The following is a 20,905-nucleotide window of genomic DNA, read 5'->3' as shown; positions in this document are numbered from 1 at the left end:
ACGACATGTCATTTGCATAAATTAGGAACAGTAGCGGTCCTAGTATGCTTCCTTGTGGAACACCACAGCTCACTGGGAGGGGGGGATAGGGTACCGTTTACCTCCACCATCTGTTCTCTCCCCTCCAGGTAGGATTGCATCCAGCTCACTGATAGACTATCAAAACCAATTGCTTTTAGCTTGTCAATCAGAATGGAGTGATTGACAGTGTCGAAGGCCTTTTGTAGGTCCAGCATGACCATGCCGCAGTATTTGCCCGCATCCACCTCTTGTTTGATGTGGTCGTTCAAATAGAGAAGGCACGTCATGACAAGACAAGACTTCCTTTATCAAAACCAACATGGGGGGGGGGGGGGGTGTGCGAAGTTACCGAACGTGTTATAAACCAATTTAGACTGGTAATTTCGTGAATCACAGGGAAAACATTGCATTGTGAGTCTGTATTTTACTATTACAAATAAACAAATTTGAAATGCAGTAAGACTATTATTAATATATCGATCAGGTAGGAATATCATTGATTGATTGATTGATTGAAAAGTTTATTAACAGATTGCAGAATGGGTACAGTACAGTACAGCTCAATACATACAATTGTTAAGGGGATGCAGACCAGAGAAATACTTTCGTCTTGTTTACATCAGGGTCCCCCATTTTCAATTCATCATAACATATATGACATACATGACATACAGATAGACAGTACTGCTACATCTATACATTTATGACATATCAGATTTGCAAATACAGTACTGTTTGTGATACAAAAAGTGTCCAGAAAAAGAGTGTATATACATTTGACGTAGAAACTGTACATTGGGGGAGGTTGGGTGGGTGGGGTTGGGTGGGTGGGTTGGGGCTGTACATTGGAGGTGGGGGGGGGGGGGGGGGGGGTTGGGTAGGGGGGGGCACTGTACACTGTACATTGGAATACTGACAAAGCCATACTTGGTCATTTATTTTATTTTATTGATCAGGTTAGTAGATATTGTACAGATCAGGTATTACAGATCATATGTGCATGAAATAAACTAAAATGTTAAAACCCATTTAGACTGTTTCTCATTCCTGTACTGTTCTCTGCTCCTGCACTGTAAAAACTGGGATTGGGGTTCATTCATATTTATTAAATAAGTATTAGTAACCTATACATAATAAAAAAAGACTATGTGCCGTTTGAAATAGAATTGAGCTGAATTCAATGAATTTGAACCATTTATGAATAGCATTTTACACCGTTTTAGTTGAATACAATTTGCTGATAGTTTAAAAGTGACCAGATGACGCTCAGTTTTTACAGTGTGTGTTGTAGACAGCGTTTGCTCTGTACCTACCTGTATTCCAATAATGGATTCGTCCATACCTGAGATCCATAGATGTCCCTAGATAAGAGGTTAATGGTGTTACCCAGTGTCTCAAAATACTGAGGATAAGGTGTAACAAATACAAACATAGTTCAGTTATTGGGTTGTAATGCTAAAATGCGTTTCAAATCGAATGGCATTACATAACTATTTACAGCTTTTAGGTAACACAAGTGTTATTGATCTAAGCAATAGTTATTTCAACATGTAAATGCAATAATAAACTGCAGAAGAAATCAGTCGACAGTGTTTTCAGCTATTTGTAAAAAAAAAAATTATTTCCATTGCCGAGAACCAGTCCCATGGCCAAATGATGGTTGAAGGCGTTATCTAGATTGAAGAAAGCACAAACATAATTTCTGTTAGGCCAGTACAGCTCTTGTGCATTAATCTCTTCAAATAAGGGACAATAATAGAACAAGTAATTTTTCTGTTGCACACAAGAAATTGGCCGCTCATCTTCACCACAGATCAAACTGAGGTTGAGAAAGGGCAGGGACATCTCCACATTCTTAAAAGGTTATCATAAATCTGAAGTGGACCCAACACACAACTTGGCATGCATAACAACATGGCCTAAGCCAATATTCAAACCTATGATTGTGAAGGAAGTAGGCAAAAGCACTACCTACCAAATGTGCCATCCTTCTTCATTTGTTTGTTTATCCTCCGGTCAAATTCCTCCACCTGCTAACTAACCGTCTGTTTTTGACGTTCAATTAACGTTCGCTAATAGCTAATAGCATCACGCTGGATTCAACCTGATAAAATGTGCCAGAGGGTATGGATTCTTACATATCTATTTTTTTTTCTATTTTTTTCTATTTTTCCCCCTCCATTTTCCTCCGATTTTCTCCCATCCCAATGTTAGTCGTTATGCCAATTCCCAATCCCCTTCCTGGTCGCTGCGCACTTACCCCCCACAGTCGGTCTGGGAGAGTGGAGGCTACCACGTGCTTCCTCCGACACACGGCCAGCCAATCAACCGCTTCTTTTCACCTGGCAGCGCGGATTCTCACTGAGAGGGCGTAGCATGTGGAAGAATCACACTATCCCACTCAGGTCCTATCCGCGCTTAGCAGGCGCCCCGACCGAACTGTAGGAGTCGCTGTTTACAACGACCCAGACCCACCCCGCCAGCTTCTCCCACCCTCTAATACTGCCAATTGTATTAGTGTGAACGGCCAGCCAAGCTGGTGACAACCCCGGAGCTGTGAGCTGGATTCGAACAGGCGAATCCAGCCGCTCCGGGGTTTGGTGACGAACGCAATCTCTGTTACGCCACCTGACCGACCCTGATTCTTACATATCTTGATGTGATTTACCTGGAGATATCTACCGCACGAATTCTCGGTATTAATGAAGCCAGCATAGAAATCTGGTTAGGGGTGGTGGAGAGGATAAAACATTATATGAACTATTAATCCTTGGTATCAAACGGAATAATGGATGTATTCAAGGGGGGTCCGGTAGGGGGGGAAGAACGAGTAAGAGCATGTATGTGTTTTATAGTGGATTTCTACTGTAAAGGTTTGTATGTCATGTAAAAAAAAAAATTTAAAAACATTTGTTCAAAAAAAAAATTACCGTTCGCTAACGTAGAGAAACTTCCGTACTTTACGCCAGACGTACTGCGAGATACTTCCGTACTTTCCGCCAATTAGCGCGCGTCCTGTGGTTGGCAGGCGCGTCCTGTGGCTGGCGGAAGATGCCAGTGAGCGGATTCTCCGGGGAGCGTGTATGCCTTCTACAACACTGTTCCATTTCCACGTTGCCGTTTTGCGCTCTGATTGGCCGAGCGCGCGCATGCGCATGAGCCACGACAAGCTCCCGCCATCTTTCCCCAGTCAGCCTTTCCTGTTACGTTCTATGGTAGCTGTTGGAGGGTGAGTGATATGCACAGACAAAAATACTCATAACTCGCTGAAATATTGACGGATTTACAAACGGTTTGGTTTATTACAAGCATTATTAATGTGGCTATGATTCAAGCGGTTTGTAAAAAAACATCTTTAGATACATTTATGATGCATATAAGTATGCAGTATCATCACTACATCTTTGCTGTTTATAGCAAACCAACCCGTTTGAAAATCGGTAAAGAATTGAGCAATCTATGGTTATTTAAATAGTACATGCACCATATACATTAATGTTATCAGTAGCTGAGCTGCCTGGGGGCAAGATGGCCGCCCTACGACGACGTCGCTCTCCATTGGCTGGCCGCCAGCGCGGGTAAGCTATCTAGTGTTCTATATATATCTATGTCTGAACCAGTCTGAACGCACGAGGACGGGGAGCAGACCTGAGGTGGATGAGCAATCAATGCACCTGAGAGCGAGTTTGTTTGTTGGTAGTGTGCGAGGAGTCGTGGCGGATTTGGTAAGACTGATTTGTGACTGGATCTGGATTAGATTTAGGATAGGAATGAGTAGGATATGGAAGGGGGAAATGATAACGGTGAAGTAGAGCAGATAGATGGCAGTAAGATGCAAGGGAAAGGTAAAGGGAATCGTGGGCAGGGTTCGGAAGGCAGTGCACGGGAGGAGAATAAGAGGAAAGAACGGGAGGATGAGGAGGATATGCAGGACGGTAGGGATGTAAGAAAGAAGTCTGAGCATTTGGAGAATTTGAAGGTACTAGTTAAGTTTAAGGAAGGAATTGAGTTAAGTGATATAGGGGTAATGGAGCTAGCTGGGGGAGTGAAGAAGGTGTGTGGGGAAGTCGAGTGGGCAAAGCGGTTAAGAGATGGTAGGTTGTTGTTAAAGTGTAAAGACAAGATACAGAAGGATAAAATGGTGAGAGTGAAGATGATTTGCGGGCGTGGGATAGAGGAGGTGAGAGAGTTTGCTGAACGAGGCGCAAGAGGGGTTATCTCAGGGGTGCCCCTGGGAGAAGACTTGTATTTTCTTCAAAGAACCCTTAAAGGAGGAACAGTTGTGGGTGTGAAAAGACTGATGGCAAGGCGAGATGGGGTGAGGGTGGAAAGTAAGTCGGTGATGGTGGAATTCAGTGAGAAAACGTTGCCAGAGAGAGTAAAGATAGGGTTCATGAGCTTCACAGTATGTGAATATATCCAGCCACCTACTAGATGCTTCAAGTGTCAGAGGTTTGGTCATGTGGCCGCAGTATGTAGGGGTAGACGGAGGTGTGGAAAGTGTGGGGGGGATCATGAATATGGACAGTGTGGAGAGGGTGCAGTGAGGAAATGCTGTAATTGTGGTGGGGATCATATGGCTGGATATGGTGGATGTCTGGTCAGTAAAAAGGCGGTTGTGGTGCAACAGGTGAGAGCAGCTAATAACTTGACGTATGCTGAGGCTGTGAAAGTAGTGGATCTAGAGAATAAGAAGGAAAGTAGTGAGGTGGGAAACCAACGGGGGCAAGAAGTGATTCAAGCAGAGAGGATGGTGGATCAAGAGAAGTTGGTACTGTTTATAGCGTATGTGATCAATTGTACTGAGCAGGCTAAGAGTAGAACTGAGAGAATCAAAATCATTGTGAAAGGGGCTGGTAAATTTCTAGATTTGGGTGGCCTGTCTTGGGAAAAGATCGATAAAGACCTCAGTAGAATGGGTGAAGCTCCGGAGTCTACCTCTCTGCCAGCATGGATAGGTCCAAGTCAACCCTAGTGGTTTTGCAGTGGAATGCAAGAAGTCTAATTGCAAATGGTCAGGAGTTTAAAGGGTTTATTCAAGATCGAAATACCAAACCAGATGTGATTTGCATACAGGAATCCTGGCTTAAGAGCACATTAGACTTTGTAATGAATGGATATGTTAGTGTTAGGAGAGATAGGGAGGGGGGTAATGGAGGAGGGTGTGTTACCTTTGTAAAGAGAGGGTTGCAATATAGGGAGGTGAGAATAGGTAGGGAGTTGGAGTACATTAGTATTGAAGTTTGGGTTACAGAGGGCAGTATTCAAATTATTAATTTTTATAATCCATGTAGGCAGATTGAGATGGGACAGCTAGATGAAATGTGGGAAGGGGTAGGAGATAAAGTAGTTTGGTGTGGGGATTTTAATGCGCATAGTTCATTATGGGGAGATAGGAATGATGCAAACGGTGAAGTGATAGAAGAATTTTTGGAGGGGAAAGAACTGGTATGTTTGAATGATGGAACAGGAACAAGGGTGGATGTCGCAAGAGGGAATGAGTCTGCTATAGACTTAACAGTAGTTACGGCTACGTTAGCAGATAGGTGTAAGTGGGAGGTATTGACTGATAGTACAGTTGGCAGCGATCACTATCCTATAAGGTTACAGATGGAGATGAACCCTATTAGGGAGAATGTTTTGGGAGGAGGGAGATGGAAATTGGGTGTGGCTGATTGGGAGTCTTATGCCGTATTGAGTGAGCGTGGGCTTATGGGTATGGATAATGAGAGTCTAGACAGTGAGTCCATGTGCAGTGAGGTGACTAATAATATTATTGTAGCTGCAGAAGTAACAATTCCTAAGACTGGGCAGAAGAGGGTGAATAGGATAGTTCCTTGGTGGTCTAAGGAATGTTATGAAGCAATTGAAGTAAGGAATAGGGCATTTAGAGAGCTAAAGAGGACCCATAACTTTGAAAAATTAATAGAATATAAGAGAGCAATGGCAATAGTGAGGAAAGTAATTAAGAAAGTGAAGAAGGAGTACTGGAAGAAGTTTTGTGATACTTTAGGAAGGGCTACGCCAATCCAGAGGGTTTGGGGTATGATTAAAAAGATGAGGGGTTAGGAGGGAGCTTGAATATCCCGCTCTGGTAGTAGAACAGAGAGTTATTACTAATAGTGTGGAAAAGGCAGAAGCAATAGCAAAGGCGTTAGTTAAAGTGTATAGTTCTGATAATTTAACGCAAGAAGAAAGGGAAGGGAGAGAGTTAACAGTGGATAGGTTTGGAGGAAATGTAGAATTTGGTGAAGATGGGGAGGATAGGGTATTAAATACAGCATTTACAGTGCATGAAATGAATAGAGCATTAAGGAAAGTGGGGAAAACAACGCCAGGTAGAGACAATATTTGTTACTCTGTTGGAGAAGTTGAGTGTTATGTCAAAAGAAGTGGTACTGAGGTTGTTTAACAGAGTATGGTCTGAAGGGGAGATTCCTGAAGGGTGGAAGCAATCAGTTATCATTCCAATTAGAAAGCCTGGTAAGGACGCAAAAGACCCAAGTAATTATAGGCCCATAGCATTAACGTCTCAAATGGGGAAGTTGATGGAAAGAATGATTAATGATAGACTGGTATATTGGCTGGAAACGAGAGGATTATTGTATAGCTACCAAAGTGGATTTAGGAAAGGGAGAGGGACGATGGACCCTGCTGTTGCGCTTGAAGACGCCATTAGGAAAGCACAGGTAAATAAGGAGTCAGTTATTGCTGTGTTTTTTGATATTGAAAAGGCCTATGATATGGTTTGGAGACAGGGCCTTATTATTAAGCTTCATCAAATGGGAATTAGAGGTAGGATGCTTAAGTGGATAAATAATTTTTTGTCTGATAGGAATATAGTGGTAAGAATTAATGGTGTGTTTAGTAAGGAATATATAGTAGAGAATGGGACTCCACAAGGAAGTATTATTAGTCCAGTGATATTTGCGATAATGATTAATGATGTTTTTAAGAACTTGGAAGGGTCCATTAAGGTAGCACTGTTTGCAGATGATGGGGCTATATGGAAAAGGGGGAGGAATCTCAATTATATAGTATGTAAAATGCAAGAAGCAGTAAATGAGGTGAAAAGGTGGTCGCTAGAGTGGGGTTTTAGATTGTCAATTGACAAAACAAAAACAATATTTTTCTCAAGGAGGAGTATTCCCCGAGAGTTGAGTATATCGATAGGTGATAAGATGTTGGAAAGGGTAGAGCAGTTTAAATATCTTGGTGTGTGGTTTGATAAGAGGTTAACGTGGTCTTTGCATAATTATATGTAAGATGGTGGATAAATGCAAGAAAGTACTGAATGTGATGATGTTTGAGAGGGCTGGATTGGGGAGCTAGTAGAGATGCTATGAGAACAGTCTATATTAGTCTCATCAGATCATTATTTGATTATGGGTGTATTATTTATAGGTCGGCAGCAAAAACTCATTTACGTAAGTTGGATGTAATTCAGAGTAAGGCGTTGAGATTGTGTTGTGGGGCTATGAAAACTACACCTATTGCAGCACTCCAAGTGGAGATGGGAGAAATGCCCCTGAATATTAGAAGAGATCAGTTGGGGTTAGTGTATTGGGCCAATCTTAGGGGTCATAAGGAGGATCATATTAGCAAAAGTGTATTAGTGCAGTGTCAGGAAAAAGAGAAGGTGCAGCTAGAAAGTTTTGGGTGGATTGTAGAGGCAAAAGCTAGAGAGATGGGCGTTCTGGAAATGAGTGTGTGTCCAACAGTCTGTTTCCCAGTAGTTCTTCTTTGGTTGATGGATACCCCTGTTGTTGATATAGAATTGGTGGAGTTGAAGGAGAGAGAGGAGATTAGTAGCCATATGGTGGAGAGTTATATTAGGTTAAAGTATGGTGAAAGACTGGTGGTTTATACAGATGCATCTAAAATGGAGTCAGGCAGAGTGGGGGCGGCATTTACAATCCCAAGTCTTGGCATTTCAAAAAAAGAGAGATTGAGTGACAGTCTAGCAGTGTATACGGCAGAATTAGTAGCTATAATGATGGGGTTATCGTGGATAGAGGAGAATAGGCCTAAGGGTGAAATTTTAATTGCGTCAGACTCATTGTCGTCGTTGATAAGTATTCAAAATGTAGTGTCCCAGTCAAGGATGGATATTGTGCTGGAAATAGTGCAGATGGTAGACAGACTTAGGCGTTCAGGTAGTATGGTTGTCTTTTTGTGGGTGCCGGCCCATATAGGAGTTCGAGGGAATGAGTTTGCGGACAAGTTGGCCAAAGGAGCTTGTGGACTTAATGGAGTTACGATGAATGTACAGATTAGTAAGGCTGAAATCCAGAGTATAGTCAAAATGAAGGTTAGGGAAAAATGGAAAGGCATGTGGGATAATGAGAGGTTAGGGAGATGGTTTTATGGGGTGCAAAAGAGGGTGGGTTGGAGTAGGGCTACTAGTAGGAGCAAGCAAGAAGAGGACGTGTTTACAAGGATGAGGTTGGGGCATACAGGGTTGAATAGTACGTTAGTTATGTTAAAAAAGCATATTAATGGACAATGTGAGTGTAGTGTTAGTCTAGAAACGGTAGAACATGTGGTAGAACAGTGTACATTGTATCAAAGGCAAAGGAAAGGTCTTATTAGGGATTTGAAGAGGGAAAAGATAGCACTTAAAATAGTTGATATTTTGCAAAGGAATTCTGGGGAAGTGTGTATGGAGAGTTTGTTTTATTTTTTGAGGATTTAGGACATCCAGATCCACACTCCTTTTCAGTAGATGGCGGTAATGCTCGTCGAAAGTGTTTGCCAACCGCCAAAAAATAGAAAAGAAGAAGAACGCAGCTTAACCAAGCCCAGCCCATCAGATTTTTTTTTTTTTTTTTTTGTCCGGTTCCTTTAAGTTCCCATTGCATGCAGATGCAGACCCCAATGTACCAAAACATTTACTTTGACAAAGTGAGATACTCACAGTAGTAGTAGTAGTAGTCACTATATGATGTTGTTCCAGTTCCACTCTGTCTGCCTGCTGAAGACCACCACTTGAATCCTCCTTGTCCACAGCCACAGGTTTAATGATGTTGGTTGGTTGGTTGGGTAAAACTGCTGCTTGCTTGCTTGCTGCTGAAACATCACACAACAACAACATGTAAATGCTGTAATCAATAGTAGTAGCCTATCTATCAATTGTACATGCAGCATTTATGTCTGGAATGGACTAGTAATGACAGACAGACAGTGTGTGTGTGTGTGTATGTGGGACATGTGCTGCTCAGTCATCATCACATCAGTAATACTAGCCAACAGATCTAACTAACTACACAACAAAACGTGTTCATATTTGCTAAATAATTATCTGCAATCATAGATAGCACTGTCTAGGACAAAAGCACAGCCAAGATGACACAGAAAGACACAAGATGGCAATCGATTGGACTGGATTAGCTGCTGCTGGCTGAGAACACCAGCAGGTTCTTCTTGAGGGAGGGAGGGAGCCAGGTAAATTTCACTTACTTCCTGTTTACCGATGATGCCACAGGCTGTCACTGACATGACCTCACTTCCTGTCTCATCCTGCTGCTGCTGCTGCTGCTGCTGCTGGGATTCTTCTTAAAGAAATGCAGAAACACAATATATTGCTTAGAAAAGACTACTTCTACTTGAACTTAAAGAAGTGGATACAGACAGAAGTGGATTCCATGTTTAAATACAGAAGTGGATTCATGTTTAAATACAGACAGAAGTGGATTCCATGTTTAAATACAGACAGAAGTGGATTCCATGTTTAAATACAGACAGAAGTGGATTCCATGTTTAAATACAGAAGTAGTGGATTCCATGTTTAAATACAGACAGAAGTGGATTCCATGTTTAAATACAGACAGAAGTGGATTCCATGTTTAAATACAGACAGAAGTGGATTCCATGTTTAAATACAGAAGTGGATTCCATGTTTAAATACAGACAGAAGTGGATTCCATGTTTAAATACAGACAGAAGTGGATTCATGTTTAAATACAGATCAGGCTCTATTGGTCTGTTCTGTTCTTGAAGCAGGAAGCACAACACAACACGGTTTGACACAACAAGTATCCATTTATTAAACAAAATAGACATCATCCTAATATCAGATTAACATTTCTTTTGGAGATGTAAAAACGCCGCCGACATTCCAGTGTGAGAACAGCAGTTGTTAACCTGCTGCTACAAAGGTCTTCACGACCAGAGCAGCTCCGACGGACGGAGGGAGGGATCGTTTCCGTGCTCTTCATAACTCCTGTTGATACTTGATCAAGAAACGACCTCTTCTCCATAATTGTAATTTATTTCTCATAACAGAGGAGGATGAAACTCTTAAGTCACCTTGTTAATTTGAAACGGTTAGAATCTTAAAGCTGCTATAGATAAAATGTGTACAGTATGTAGACTATTCTTTTTTTCTTTAATAATACATCCACAGAGCTTTTATAAAATATCGCTTCCCCCCCCCCCCCCCCCCCCCCTCAAATAATTATTGATTTGTGAATTTGTATATCATTTAACTGGTGGAAAATCCATGTTTCAATATAAAACATTTAAAAAAAGATACCGTCCTCCCTCAGAGACGTTGTTCTGGAGACAGAGAAGAACTTTAGTATTATTATTCCCGAATGATGATGTTTTAACCAGTGGCGAATCCTTGTGGAAGCCAACGGAAGCCATGCCTCCCTATAAATGTCATATCAAATTATGAAATATGAAATATGAAAAAAAAAAAAAATTTAAAATATAATTTTTTTTTAATATAGTTTACATTCATTTTCATCTGTGCATCTGTGTTTTTTTTTTTTATTTTTTTTTTTTTAATGTCTCCCTCTTCTCCTTCTCACTCCCTCTAACACACTGTCAGACTGTGCTCACTACTGCAGCTAGTATAGGAGAGAAGCAGTGGGTAGGTCTCTTTCTCCAGGCTTCCAGCATTATAGAGTGAGTCCAAACTCCAAATCCGATCCTAGCCAATCAGATTCGAGCTGACTGCCACTGGGCCACACCCTAAAAGTTTAAAACGGAGCTGGGAGGAAGACGTTCAGCATAATATTCCACCTGGAGGCGGGGCAGGTGCCATATTTTCCCCTCTGCACTCTGAACATTGTATTAACCCGTAACTGTTCCCACGGGCCGAATATTGCCCCGATCCTCGCGAGATTAAATCCACGGGGACCTCTCGGCGTGCCGAAGCTTTTCCTAAATCACTTCCATCATCGAAAACGAGGGGAAAAGGTCGGCTCGCGACCCTGAAAATGTCGCGTGATTTTAAAAACGCTGTATTAAGTGAGCCTATTATGGGATCCACGCGAGCTTTCTATCGTGGAAACATCTGGGCGTCCCGCAACTTTTACTGATTCACATGTAGCCCCTAAAATGCTTAGAAAAGGAAAACAGAAAGCGTGGAATAAACTCGCCGAAACGGAAAAGTGTCCCACGGGCGCGCCGTGATTCCGATCCGCGTGAAAATATTCACGGCCATAGAGGAGACCGTGGGACACCTTTTTGCAACCGAATATGTGTCTCGAATTTGCTCCCACGCGGCGCGCAAAATCGCGCAAGGAAATATCGGACCAAAAATTAACCAATGCTCCAGCAGTATTAATGACCCTGATGTAAACAAGACAAACGTCTTTCTCTGGTCTGCATCCCCTTATACAATTGTGTGTGAATGAATGAATGAATGAAAACTTTATTAACAGATTGCAGAATGGGTACAGTACAGTACAGCTCAATACATACAATTGTTAAGGGGATGCAGACCAGAGAAAGACTTTCGTCTTGTTTACATCAGGGTCCCCCATTTTCAATTCATCGTAAATGTGTATTGAGCCGTACTGTATTGTACCCATTCTGCAATCTGTTAAATAAATAAAAATAACGTTTGACTGGCCGCCGAGCCATACTGTAGTGTACATGGTGACTGCTTGACTTTAAAAAAAAAAAAAAAAAAAAAAAAAAAATATTAATAAAAATATTGAATAATTTTTTTTTTAATAATTTTTTTTTGGCTTCCCCTGTTATTTTACCCACGCGACGCCACTGGTTTTAACCACCGAGTGTGTCTCTGATCAGATAGAAGTGTCGTCGTTTATACTGGAGCTCAAACAAAACAACAACACACATCAATATGGCCACAAGGTGGCGCCAAAAGACTGAACAAGCTCCGGTTTGGTGTCACCGGTCGGTGAACCTCTGCACGGCATCAGAGACACGCGGCCTGCCTGCCTGCCTGCCGCTCTGTAGGAACTACACCTACTGAGAAACACAAGAGTTCTCATATATATATACTACTACAGAGGAAATGATTAATAAAAAATAAGAATAGAGACAAGGGGGGGGGGGGGGGGTTCTAACTGAAGGGTCATTGATTGATTGATTGATTGATTGATTGATTGATTGATTGATTGATTGATTGAACACTTTATTAACAGATTGCAGAATGGGTACAGGACAGTACGGCTCAATACACACAATTGTTAAGGGGATGCAGACCAGAGAAAGACTGGTCTCTCTCTCTCTCTCTCTCTCTCTCTCTCTCTCTCTCTCTCTCTCTCTCTCTCTCTCTCTCTCTCTCAAAAGGGAATAGCAGCTGGGAGGATGGCAGGGTTTGGAGAGGTGTGCTAGAAACAACAGGCTGATTTCACAGTTGGAGGGCTGAGAGACAGAGAGAGCCCCAGGGGAGGGAGGGAGGGAGGGAGGGAGGACGTACACACATATGGGAAGATAGTTCCCTCACAAAACATACTTGGGTAGAAGAACTAAAGTAAGATGGCTTGGCAAGGTCCAAAAAATGAGGAGTTTCATGCCATAATGGTCTTCTCTTGCAGAGAGGCGCAATACTCATTGGTATTTGTTTATTGGTGAGCTATCACCGTACATCACAATGTTGCTGAATTGTAAAACTTTGGAGCCTATCTGACTTGCTCAAATAAAGTTCTTGGAAGATGTCCTGTGCTTGGAAAGTCTGCTTTTTCCGTTAATGCTCCTGACTCATGGAACGTCCTTCAATGCACTTTAAAGATCAATACTCTTCCGATATGCACAGTTCAAAACCATGATCACTAACTGCTGTGTATCAGTCTGTTTTTAGATCATTTGCCCGGTTTTCCTCTTGTTGTATTACTACTTTTAATTTTGTCCATCTGTTGACTGATCATTGGAAATGAGGGCAGCCTCAATGGTTTTACAAGGACTAGATGATGATGATGATGATGATGATGATGATGATGATGATGATGATGATATGCCCCACCATCCAACTACTAAGTAACCAACCAACCAACTTTCCTGGAGTTGTGTTCCAAACAAATTGGCCCAATTTACAACCTTCATCTATCAAAAATATGGTTTATTTCATCTGATTGCTGAAAGGCTTCATCTCTCTCTCTTTCTTCTTTCTCTCTCTCTCTCTCTTGTCATCCTTGTTGGGCGATTCCTTGTTGTCATCCATCTCCATCCTCCACGTGTTTGTCTCTAGCTTTCCAGTACTCTCTGCCCTCTGCATCTTTCTTTAGTACGTCCACTTACATTAGTGTGGGACGCCCTCGTGATCCATGCCCACGTGTTGCTCCACAGAACCAGTGTGTTGTTCTCTCACATCACCAGTGTTGTTAATAATAACTTGTTGATTTTTGTTTATTTGTTGATCAGATGCAAAAGAAATATGCTTATATTGTCCACCGGCCGCCCCGCTCTATATACATATCAGTATCGGACCTAAAAAAACTGTACATTACAAAACAATCTCAATATGCATATTAGATCTAATACAATATATAATCACATGATAAATCATTAATTATTTCATACAATAGAAACACTCTTCTCAACACTATAACATTTCCATAATGAAGTGATCCAAATCACAGAGCCTCTACTGCGCAGGCGCACAGGGAAACAGGCACTATACATAGACACCCCTGGGTTCATCACTCGGGTCCTTTCACTGAGCTGTGAGAACACTTTTTATTATTCATCATAACAGCAGTCACAATGAACAAACATGAAAATAATAACTAAAACAGACAAAAATATGTATTTAATTTTTTCTTCTTTTATTGCTTAAGCATGCTTTTGAAAACAGGCCCCGGTTTTTCAAAAGGAGGGAGTATTCAGTATTACATCTCTTGTATTGCATCATCTCTCTTCTCTGTGGCCCCCGACACTGTAAGTATTCAGTATTACATCTCTTGTATTGCATCATCTCTCTTCTCTGTGGACCCCGACACTGTAAGTATTCAGTATTACATCTCTTGTATTGCATCATCTCTCTTCTCTGTGGACCCCGACACTGTAAGTATTCAGTATTACATCTCTTGTATTGCATCATCTCTCTTCTCTGTGGACCCCGACACTGTAAGTATTCAGTATTACATCTCTTGTATTGCATCATCTCTCTTCTCTGTGGACCCCGACACTGTAAGTATTCAGTATTACATCTCTTGTATTGCATCATCTCTCTTCTCTGTGGACCCCGACACTGCAATGCATCGAAAGTTGCGAGGCCGACAGCAGCCTCTCTCACTTCTGGACTTTTACCGACAGCTGGATAAAGGTAAATAAATACCCAGAAATGCGAACATTTGCAAAGAGAATGCTGAGCTTGTTGGGCTCTACATATATTTGTGAGCAGACATTCTCTGTTATGAACTTGAACAAGAGGCGAGTGAGGTCCAGACTAACTGACTCCCACCCATGCTCGATATTTTACGCATCTCAACCACTGCTCTCAAACCAGACCTTGCTTGTACTGCAGTCCAGATCTCAGTTTCACCTCTCATTAGTTTCAGTAAGTTGCTTGTCTCTTGTCTTGCTCATGCCAAATTGATCATTTTTTGTTTCTGCGTGATATGAGTGAGTAAAATGAAGCCTGTATGCGTATGTCATATATGTTATGATGAATTGAAAATGGGGGACACTGATGTAAACAAGACGAAAGTCTTTCTCTGGTCTGCATCCCCTTAACAATTGTATACTATTGAGCTGTACTGTACCCATTCTGCAATCTGTTAATACAGTTTTCAATCAATCAATGGGATGTTTCTCAGCTTCACAGAACTGGATCCCTATGTGTACAATTCTCTCTTGGTGGTGCGTCTAGACGTGGGTGAGATGAGAAAAACATTGTTCAGTAAGAGACCTACACCTGGTGTCTTGGCTACACAAAAAAGTATATTGTCATTGCACTGTAAATCTTGTAATCCAGTGGTTGTGACTTTGTTGTGTTCAAACAGTATGTGACATTTTTACATTTAAGTTTTTTATTTTTTATTTGATTAACCTGGGTAGACAGGGTATTTCCCAGATTATTCCTTGTTCGTTGTGTTGTCTCATTCCAAAGGAAAAAGAAAGGCTATTTATTACAAATTAAAATACCTTGCACATCTGATTACATTTGGTAACGTGCAAAAAGGCTGAGTTATTTGTGTTTTGTTCACAGCACACCTGACAAAAGACTATTGATTTGATATTGATGATAGTTAAATAAAATTGTTGAAATGCGATGCATTTGTATGTGACTTTATTATGGTCCGAAAGTACATTAAGATAGATGTAGTTAGCCCTTGGGTTTTTTTCATATTTTCTAATTGGGCCCCCATTGAAAATAGTTTGGACACCCCTGACCTACCTGAATGCACGTGGCTGATTGGAGCGAGTTATGATTTCCCCCTACTCCCGGGAATGAACTATGATTTCCCTGTACTTACCCGGAACCTCACGTTGTATTGTTTATCCCCCCCCCCCCCCCTGTGACTTTACATTTCCAGCCAATTTGATTTATGTAAATACCTTTATTGTGAATAAACACACGTGTCTCCTGAGTTTAATTTGGTTCAGTCACCACAACTCATTTATAAAAATTATATTTTGTTATCATATGAACACACACGTATTTATTTCATATGACTTCATTCAGTTTGAACCAGTTACACACTGCTGTGCTTAAATAACCTAATACACTTTTAGCAATTCTACTTCTCAGTGATTAGAGTACTATAAGTGAGGTACACGGAGAATGTGCAAATATACAATACATTCACCATACACTACACAAGACCAATGCTGCAGACTGATGAAATTATTATTTATTTCTCTCCATATACCCAAATAGAATAGAATAGAAATACTTTTATTATCCCGTGGGAAATTTGACACTGCAAATCGCTCAACATTTAAACATTTAGACGGGACGGGTCACGAATTAGAATAATAACACAAATCAGTCAACATGTCAACATGGAGAATCACAACAAAACATGTCCCAGTTTTCACGCTACTACAGTAGTGTGCATAACACTGTAAGCTCAGCAAATATCAGGCACATATCAAATAAATACAGGTTACAATTACAGTAAAGAAATATATAATCATATATATATATACAGTATATAAATAAATAAAAAACTGCTTCTGGTTTTCCTCTTCCTCCTCCTCCTCCGTAGATCCCCCCCCTCTCACCCTCCTTCCATTTTGGTTACAGTCAGGTGAACTCACCTGCTGCATTTTTATAGTGCGTAAACCTGACTGGTGTGCCTCCAATAAGCAATCATATGTGTTTGTGCACCTGGTGACTGTTTAACCAATTGGCTCATGTGTGTGGTAATTTGTCAGTGCTTTGGAATAGCAAGGAAGTGACATCATGTGAGCATTTTATTTCAACCAAAAATGCTTAAACAATCAAGTCAAGTCAAGTCAAGAGTTTTATTTGTCACGGCATACAAGTATACAATGAAATGCGGGGGGTCTTGCCCGCAACAATGTGCATAATACAATAGTAATATATAATAAGAATCCAATAGAACGACATTGTGCAATAAAACAAGTAAACAAAGTAGGGCATATGGGTATCTGTACATGAGTTATTTACAGAGCATGGTAGGACATGCTAGGTCCTGTGGTAGTGCAGTACACTGGTCAGGATATGACTGGTCCTTCTCTCCTGTGGTCCTCAGAGAGCTTTCTGTGTGCTGTGTTTGGGTCAAATTCTGATGGAGACAGACACACACACACACACACACACACACACACACACACACACACACGTTACTTTTACAATCCGAAATTGAAACATAAACAACAGGCCTAAAATAAACAGGTGAAAAACAGGTGAAGCGGTGATCAGTGTGACTCTGTGGTAGTGTGGTAACCACGGCAACTCGTACACATATATTATCTAACACACACACACACACACACACACACACACATCTGATGGAGACACACACACCTCATGCTACGCTGTCCAGCAGATTGTGATTGACATATTATTTTATTATTAAACCAGCCATGTCTGTTCAATGGGAGATCACATGATTATTTTGTACTCATATTCTCTTATCGTGTGATGCAGCTGGATTCAGGAGATCATAAGATGCTGTGTAACAAACCATCTGGCGCATCAGGTTATATAATCTCCTGTTTACCAAAAATGTTTTTAATTAAGTTGTATAGTGGCTTTGTATGGGGGATATGTGTTGCCGGATTGGATGGAGAAATCGTCCCCTTTATACACAATGTTTCATTATTCCTGCACAACCTGGCAACCCAGAGTAAAAATCTCCTCGGTGCCTCTGCCTCTGATGAGAAGGAATGAGGACTAAACTACCCAAATGAAAGATATTCCTGTAGGATTGAAGCCCCTTTTTCACAGCATAATGTTGGCAGGTATGGTATTAAAATGATGTCCAATCAAGAGCTGACCTGCATGATCACATGGCTTTGTTTAGAACGTTTGGTGCGCTTGGCAAAGTGAAAAGAAAAAATGCAACAATGTTGCAACTTCACCCCTGAATCTACCGAACTATAGGTGTGAAAGAGACCTTATGTGAAGAAGAAACAATCTCTTCTGAAAAAAACCCCTGAATCATCTCATGACCACAGGCTGCAAGGTCATCTCAACACACACCCTATGTCAGCATTCAGCACTGTAGGCAGAACCTGTCTGATTAAACTATTATTTGCATAATTACAAATAGAATTCCATTTAGAAAATGAGGTAATAGATAAAATATTCCAATGTACACTAAATCTATTATTGTTGACCAGAACAATCTCCGCTCTGTGGAAATTACATTGTAATCTGGTCGTTTTTTATATTTAAAACCACTGTTCAATGTATTGGTCCAGAGATAAACAATACATACCTGAGTTTGTCCAGTCCAAGAGACAACAGCTTCTCTCTTGAGTCTCCTGAGATATTGCCACTCAGGTCCAACTCTCTCAGACTGGAGGACTTGGAGCTGAGAACTGAGGCCAGATCTTCACAGCAGCTCTCTGAGAGGCCACAGTACTCCAGCCTGAATGAAGATGGATGGGAAGGTAACCAGAAACATTTAATTTGTATTTATTTAAACAGGGAAACATTTTAAATAAAGAAAATTTAAATAAAGTGGTAGCAATAATACTTAATAGAAACATTTATGGAAAATAAAAGAGGGGAAAGTAGATGAATATGAATGAACTTTCATTAACAACCACAATATGAGGTTGTGTGAATTAGGAATTAATTACACCCGTGCACACAGTGTGAGGAAGCATTGTGTACCAGCCAGTGAGCATACTTAGGCCCTATACTCAGGAGGCCCGCCCAGGTTTTAGGTTTACAAATGCCTTTATGTAATAATTTGTTCTTATATAGTGTTGTAAAATATATAGATTTTTCAATATTGATAATTATTTTTTTAAGACCTAATCTAACATATGAAAAGAAATATGTTTAAACAGTGATATTTCTCTGAAAGTATTAGAGAAGCTGAGACGTTCAGCACACAATGAAAACAACACACTCACAGCCTATAACCCTACCAGCTGTATTTGAACATCAAAATAAGATGACAATGTATATGAAGCTAAGAAACTGAACAAGGCCCTGTGGTATCGAAAATGGGATCAAATATTAATATTTTTCAAGGAATCAAAGGTATCAAAGTTAGAGCTGGTTTTGGATGTTTACAGATAACTTTATTTAATAATGCACTCTTTTATATATATATTAGTGCTGTCCAAACAAAATTCAATACATATGGATACTGAATATTTGAAACGGTTTACATACTAATTTGCCGCATTATGGAGCAGTTGCCTCAAAGAAAGTAATGTATATGAAGCTAATAAATTGAAAAGGGCCTCATGGTATCGAAAATCTATATTTTTTAAACGAATATTTAGACATTCCAGCATCGTAACAACAATATATATTGTATATTTTGTTTTGTTTGTTATGTTTAAAAAGAATAGTGATATTTCTCTGAAAGTATTAGAGAAGCTGAGACGTTCAGCACACAATGAAAACAACACACTCACAGCCTATAACCCTACCAGCTGTATTTGAACATCAAAGAAAGTGATGTATATGAAGCTAATAAATTAAAAAGGGCCTCATGGTATCGAATATCAATATTTTCCCAGGAATATTTACACATTCCAGCATCATAACAACACCAATACATATTGTATATATTTTTTTGTTTTTAGAAAATGAACCATTATACAATATTCTGTTTGATTTGTTTTGAGTAAAATGTGGCTTCATATAAGACTGACCTGAGAGTCTCCAGTGTACAGTGTGGACTCTTCAGTCCAGCAGAGAGCAGCTTCACTCCTGAATCACGGAGCTTGTTGAGACTCAGGTCCAACTCTCTCAGACTGGAGGACTTGGAGCTGAGAACTGAGGCCAGAGCTTCACAGCAGCTCTCTGAGAGGCCACAGTCACGCAGCCTGAATGAAGATGGATGGGAAGGTAACCAGAAACATTTAATTTGTATTTATTTAAACAGGGAAACATTTTAAATTAAGAAAATTAAAATAAAGTGGTAGCAATAATACTTAATAGAAACATTTTCCTGGAAAATAAAAGAGGGGAAAGTAGATGAATATGAATGAACTTTCATTAACAACCACAATATGAGGTTGTGTGAATTAGGAATGAATTACACCCGTGCAGGCGGGTCTCATTCTCCAACGGACTTACGACAAAAAGAGCTTTCTCTTAGGGCCATTTGAGACCTTTTCGGGCAAGACATGAATATAGACAATATATTATAATATAATATTAATTATATATGTTTTATTGGGACGGTTGGTGAATCCCAAAATCGGCCCGAAAAGGTCTCAAATGGCCCTAAGAGAAAGCCCTTTTTGTCGTAAGTCCTTGGAGAATGAGACCGGCATTGTTTCGCTGTACCAGCCAGTGAGCATACTTAGGCCCTATACTCAGGAGGCCCGCCCAGGTTGAAAAGAAATCCAAATTCCAATATATTTTTCTCAATCAAAACATGCAATTGTCATTTCATATTGCACACTGCAGCGCAGACCTTAAAGCTATGATATCTAGCTATTCAGCCCTATGTTTGACGTTTCCCTGTGACAACAAGTTACACTGTTTGTACAGTATGTGCAGTGAAAATCTGTGTGTATGCCACTCCCACCAACAGCCACACAGGCATTAGGAGACATGCTGTGAAAACCAAAATGGTAGAAGGAAGTATTTATATCCGCGAAAAATATGACTTAAATCAGTAGTGTGGGACCATTTTGGATATGAGCAGGAGGTTGTTGAAAATGGATAATGAATGCTAACAACGGGTCCAATGTGTCTAACATGCTTAAAATCCTCACCATCCCTGTTTGCCAAAGCCACTGTAAACCTACTGGATCTTAAGCTAACGTTAGTTGCTAACGTTAACTAAGATGGCCCCAAGACTAAAACCAACCCTGGAGACTCTCACAGCGTGACAGTCCTATGGCCGACTTTATTTAATTTTCATTTGAGTTGGATTTGCAACAATAAGACAATTCCATTGTCATCCAACCAGCCAATAAAAAGGTGGAGCTGTAGGTGTCCTTCACTACACTGAAGCCATGTGACAGCTGTCTGATACCAGTACATACAGGAAATCCAGCAACAGCCCCA

General features: G+C 40.6%; 1 protein-coding gene across 1 annotated transcript in view; it reads right to left on the bottom strand.

The window, feature by feature from the left end:
• Positions 1 to 8,958: 8,958 nt before the first annotated feature.
• LOC311229893 (NACHT, LRR and PYD domains-containing protein 3-like) overlaps positions 8,959 to 20,905 on the bottom strand; it is a gene marked incomplete at both ends in the record, with an annotated part of 106,735 nt that continues 94,788 nt past the window's right edge. Inside the window, 5 exons of the mRNA XM_084315962.1 lie at positions 8,959 to 9,090; positions 9,481 to 9,575; positions 10,556 to 10,578; positions 18,138 to 18,290; positions 19,537 to 19,710. Coding sequence (XP_084172088.1) covers positions 8,959 to 9,090; positions 9,481 to 9,575; positions 10,556 to 10,578; positions 18,138 to 18,290; positions 19,537 to 19,710 — 577 coding nt within the window. The remainder of the gene's footprint in view (positions 9,091 to 9,480; positions 9,576 to 10,555; positions 10,579 to 18,137; positions 18,291 to 19,536; positions 19,711 to 20,905) is intronic.

The sequence above is a fragment of the Notolepis coatsorum genome, assembly GCF_963971535.1.
Source record: "Notolepis coatsorum genome assembly, chromosome: 6".
NCBI lineage: Eukaryota > Metazoa > Chordata > Actinopteri > Aulopiformes > Paralepididae > Notolepis > Notolepis coatsorum.
This window is presented reverse-complemented; position numbering and strand designations above follow the sequence as displayed.